This window comes from Pinus tabuliformis, chromosome 8 (genome assembly GCF_031772625.1).
Source record: "Pinus tabuliformis cultivar Carrire ecotype Pingquan chromosome 8, CPIR1, whole genome shotgun sequence".
In the NCBI taxonomy this organism is placed as follows: Eukaryota; Viridiplantae; Streptophyta; class Pinopsida; order Pinales; family Pinaceae; genus Pinus; species Pinus tabuliformis.
In genome coordinates, this window is record NC_142294.1 from 2,052,564,918 (window position 1) to 2,052,570,205 (window position 5,288).

General features: G+C 42.5%; 1 protein-coding gene across 1 annotated transcript; it reads left to right on the top strand.

Moving 5' to 3' along the window:
- The first annotated feature begins 423 nt into the window (after window positions 1-423).
- LOC149244709 (uncharacterized) lies at window positions 424-4,530 on the top strand. Its single transcript, XM_089371621.1, has 2 exons — window positions 424-1,252; window positions 1,697-4,530. Exons 1-2 carry the CDS (start codon window positions 424-426, stop codon window positions 4,528-4,530), a joined length of 3,663 nt encoding a protein of 1,220 aa, XP_089227747.1.
- The last annotated feature ends 758 nt before the right edge of the window (window positions 4,531-5,288 follow it).

Consider the following 5,288-nt stretch of genomic DNA (forward strand, 5'->3'; position numbering starts at 1 on the left):
ACAAAAACAGAGGTATAAGGAAGCTTTCCAAAGGTATAAAGAAAAAAAAGGAGTAACAGAAGATAAGGAAAATCAAAACACGGAAAAACAGGAAACACAGAAAATAGGAGTGAGCAGCTCTGGCAAGGCGGGGAAAAAAAGAGGAAGAAAAACTTTAAATGAAGTGATACAAGATGTAGGAGAAGGACTTGTCAGCTCTGGAAGAGTGATACCCCTATCGGAGGTATTCCTATCCCCCACAAAATTGTTAAGATGATAATTACAACCTGGAACATCAGAGGCCTCAACAGCAGAGGCAAACAAAGATATCTGAATGAGAGAATGAAAAAAGAAAAGCCAAGTATAATGATTTTACAAGAGACAAAAATAAGTTCCGAGAAAATGCAGGAAATTTTGAATAGAAATAAGAGTAGATATGAAATAATGGGACAAGATGCCACCGGGAGCGCAGGCGGTCTGGTCATTCTATGGAACCCAGAGGAAGTTCATTTCAGTAATTGGATGAGCTTCCCCCGAATCCTAACAGGTAAAGCAAGCATTGTAGGAACGACAGAGGAGGTTTTTATAACAGGTGTATACGGACCACACATCCAAAATGAGAAGGAAAACTTTTTACAAAATCTAAAAGCGCTCCGATGCCTAATCCCAGGTAAGCAATGGATCATAGGAGGGGATTTCAATCTAATCAAAGGCCCAGGGGAAAAACGAGGAGGAATCAGGAGAATGGAAAAGGAAGGAGAGCAATTTGGAGATATGATAAGAGAACAAAAGTTGATTGATATTCAAACCATTAATGGAATGCATACTTGGAACAACCGAAGGGGTGGAGTGAATCAAATAGCCTCCCGCCTTGATAGATTCTTAATCTCAGAACAAATAATGATGAAGGATGTTTTCATCGAAGCAACTATCCTACCGGTAGCTGGTTCAGATCATTGGCCGATTAAACTAGAAATTGACCTGAAGCAAAGACCCGCAAATAAGCCTTTCAGATTCGAAGCATTTTGGCTAAGAAATGAAGGTCTGATGGAAAAATTAGAGGGCTGGTGGAAGGAGAGCACTGTAAGAGGAAAGAACAAGATGCATACTTTCCAGCTCAAACTGAAGGAATTGAAAAATAAGCTGAAGAAGTGGAATAAAGAAGAATTTGGTAATATCATGGAAGAAAAGAACAGGTTAGAACAAAAAATGGAAGAACTGCAGCAACTAGACATCATAGAAGGCATACAAGAGGAGAGAACAAAAGAAGAAGGTATTATACTAAACCAGCTTGAAGAAAGAAGAAAACAAGAAGAGATTTTATGGAAGCAGAAATCAAGGGTGCAATGGCTAAGGGAGGGAGAGAGGAATACCAAGTTCTTCCATAGGGCGATGGTTCAACATAGACAAAGGAACAGAATCTTCTCATTAAGAAATCAAGAGGGGCACAGAATTATACAACATGAAGAAATAGAAAAAGAGCTGGTAAATCATTTCAAAAATATTCTGAGAGAACCACAAACAGATAGATCAGAGGCAATATCTAAGATAAGTAGAGAAATACCGAATATGGTAACAAGAGACCAAAACTTGGCCCTAATGAGAAGAATTACAATGGAAGAAGTGGAAGATATAGTCAAAAATATGAAAAGGAACAAAGCTCCTGGTCCGGATGGGTACACAGTTGAATTTTTTCAAGCTGGGTGGCATTTTCTAGCTGGAGAAGTGTTAGAAGTTGTAGAGGAGGCCAGAATAAATCAAAAAATTTGGCCTGGATTAAACTCAACCCTGCTGACCCTTATTCCTAAAACAAACCAGGCTGATCAAGCTGAAGGCTTTCGCCCTATAGCCCTATGCAACGTCATCTACAAAATAGTGGCCTCAGTTGTAGCGCAGAGATTGAAATCGATCCTTCCAAGCATCATCTCCCCTGAGCAAACCGGTTTTGTGGAGGGGAGGCAGATCTTGGATGGTTTAGTTGTAGCTCAGGAAGTAATTCATTCTTTGAAAACGAAAAAAGAGAGAGGCATGCTAATCAAATTAGACCTCTCAAAAGCTTATGACAGGCTTAGCTGGAAATATTTAGAAACGATCCTTAAAGCTTTTGGTTTCTGTGATCGGTGGGTGAATTGGGTCCTGAGTATGATCTCTACTCCGAACTTCTCTATTTTGCTGAATGGGGCTCCATCCTCAACTTTCAATGCAACTAGAGGTCTCCGACAAGGGGATCCCCTCTCCCCCTTCCTCTTTATAATTGCAGCAGAAGGATTAGGTCGCTACTTTAAAAAAGAATTAAGAGATAGGAAAATTCAAGGCCTCAGATTATGGGGAAATCAAACAACAGTTACACATCAACAATTCGTTGATGACATTATGATATACTGCAGAGCAACTCTGAAAGAAGTGAAAAGGATAAGGAAAATTCTTGAGATATTTATGGAGGGAGCAGGGATGGAGATTAATAATGAGAAATCCAGAACCTTTTTCTTCAATACTGTGGAGCCCATTAAAAATCATCTAACTCGGGTACTGGGGTACCGGAAAGGAGATCTCCCTACCAAATACTTAGGAACTATGTTAGATTCATCCTCCCGAAAACTAGGAAATTGGAGGTATATCCTGGAGAAGATCACAAAAAGGCTGGACAACTGGACTTTTCATGCTCTGAATTTGGCGGCTAGGGTAGTGCTATTGAAAGCTACCATCCAAGCAATCCCAATATATTCATTATCTGTGATGGCTGCTCCTAAGGGAATATGTAATAAATTGGTGGAGATTTATAGAAAATTCCTGTGGGGGGGCCCGAAGCAGCAAAAGAAGTGGGCCCTTTGCTCCTGGAATAGTCTCACTCGACCGAAGGAGAAAGGTGGTTTAGGCCTCAGGGACCCATGGACCTTAAATCAGGTGCTCGTTGCCAAACTAAGATGGAGATGGATGCAAGGGGGGCCAGACCTCTGGAAAGAAATTTGGACATCAAAATATCATATGCCTCTCACCCCGAAAGACATCCTTAGGGAGCAAGGGGTGCCCCGAGGATCAGATATCTGGAATCTAACCACTCAAAATAGGGATTTAATAGATAAACATATATTCTGGGAGATCAGAGGGGGACAGATTGCGAAATTCTGGGACGAAGCCTGGCAGCAGAGGGAAAAGCTGATAAATAAACAAGAAATGCAGGAAATGTACAGAGCAGGAATGGAGAGAAACCTCATTACAGTTAAAGACTACTGGACTGAAGAACAAGCAGATGGGGAATGGCGAAGCTGGAAACCTCTGGAGGAATGGAAAAGGAACACTACAGAAGAACAGAAAACCATCTTTAAAAAGGAAATAGACTCGAGAAGAATAAAAAAGAGAGAAGGCAGAGACATTCTCCGATGGGGCAAAGAAACAAAAGGAATATTTACTATAAAAGAAGCCTACAAAATCCAAACGCAGCTAGAGCAGGGGGAGGAAGATCAACAATGGAAACAGCTATGGAAAACAAAATGGTGGCCCAAAATAAAATTGTTTGCATGGTTGGTAGGCAGGAAACGGATTTTAACCTGGGATAGAATTCAAAAAAGAGGATTCTCAGGACCTTCAAGATGCTGTCTATGTAATGAGGGGGAAGAAGATCAGGAACACCTCCTCAATGGATGTCAGGTAGCCCAACTCCAATGGGAAAAAACGAGAAATTTATTCTCTTCCTCTGAAAGGAACCAGCGAGACATAATTCAAACCCTTGTAGAATGGGGGGAAGGCAAGTTTCAAAGTAAAATAGTTGGAAGAGCATGGAGTATGATAGCAGGCTTTAATGTCTGGAATTTGTGGAAGGAGAGGAATAGCCGTATTTTCAAAGGGAAAGCATCTACCCCGGAGGACGTATGGAAGATGACCTTAAAGCAAGTCAGAGAATCAATCTTAGCGGAGAAGTGGGCAGAGGAGGATTGGAAAACCTCTGAGGCTGAGACGGAAATTTTAAAGAAGCTGAACTTAGAGCAAGGGATGATTTATCAGCAAACAAAACAACAACAACAACCTATGGCAATTCAAAGTCAAGTTATATATCGAAAACCTCCTGAGGGATTTATGAAGCTCAATTTCGATGGTGCTGCTAAGGGGAACCCAGGACCAGCGGGTTTTGGCGGAATCTTCAGGAATAGACAGGGGGGAACAGAATGGATATATGCGGAATATGGAGGCACAATGACCAACAACGAGGCCGAATTCATGGCTGCTTATAAGGGGATCAAAATTGCCAGAAGAATTGGTTATAGGAAGTTAGAAATTGAAGGGGATTCCACCTTAGTAGTGGATACAATAAGAAAACTAATCCAGGGGAAGAAATGGGACAAGGTAGTCACAAGCTGGAGAAATGCAAGCTTAGTTCGGGATATAGAAGAGCTGTTGAAAGAAGTTGAATATAAAATAACGTCGCATGTCAGAAGGGAAGGCAATAAGCCTACTGACTGCTTAGCGAACTGGGGTAGCAAAGAGCCCTTAGACCGTATTGATGACAGTTGGAATAATCAGGCTGAGCTGGCGAAATGGGATGGTCTCAAATAGCTGATTGGTAATGACAATAATGAGGCGGAACAAAGTTAATTACATTCAAGCGTGGAGAGGCATCAGGAGGTTGAGGCACGATCTGGCGGCAAGTAGGAGAGGGCAGAAGGACGGTGATCTAAATACACTGACTTCAGCAATTAATGAGTTGATCGTAAGGCAGGGACGAGGCCCAAAGCAAAAACTGATTCTCAAAATCAAAATCATCATACGGAGGAGACGTGACAAGAGAAGTGGAACGATTTCCCATCATCAGATCAAAGGCGCCGAGAAGGTTATTAGAGGCAGCAGAGGTAGGATGACAGGTAATAGAAAGGGCGATCGGGAAGAGCCAATTTGGCAAAGAACCAGGAACCAGAGACTTCGACGTGCAAGCATGGGAGAGAGCCGGGGCAAGACAGGAATTCCGGAGAAGGAGCCAGCGGAGGACCGTAATTTGGATCAGGGAAGGGTCAAAATTGAAATTGAGAGCTCGGAGGAAATGGATTTCAGTCAGGGCGAGGAAACCAGAGGAAAACGTTTCGAAAAGGGGCAGAGTAGCCGAAACCCGAAGCAAGACAGGGAGAATGAAGGACAGAAACGGAAGGGGAACAGAGGAAGAGGGCAGCCCCGTCAATCCTCAGACAATGCGGAAGGTACCAGGCGGCAGACAAGGCGGAAACGTAGGCACCGCACTATCAATTCGGCTCTGACTGAAGCAGAACAAGCATATAACTTGGATTCCAATCCCAACATTCGGAATATCATTGAAGTCATGG

What these genes read in the sequence shown, in the direction of transcription:
- LOC149244709 (XM_089371621.1), top strand. Translation starts at nt 424, where the DNA reads ATGGGACAAGATGCCACCGGGAGCGCAGGCGGTCTGGTCATTCTATGG. An exon ending in GGAGAGAACAAAAGAAGAAG is followed by an intron (nt 1,253 to 1,696) that starts GTATTATACTAA and finishes GGCATTTTCTAG; the next exon opens with CTGGAGAAGTGTTAGAAGTT.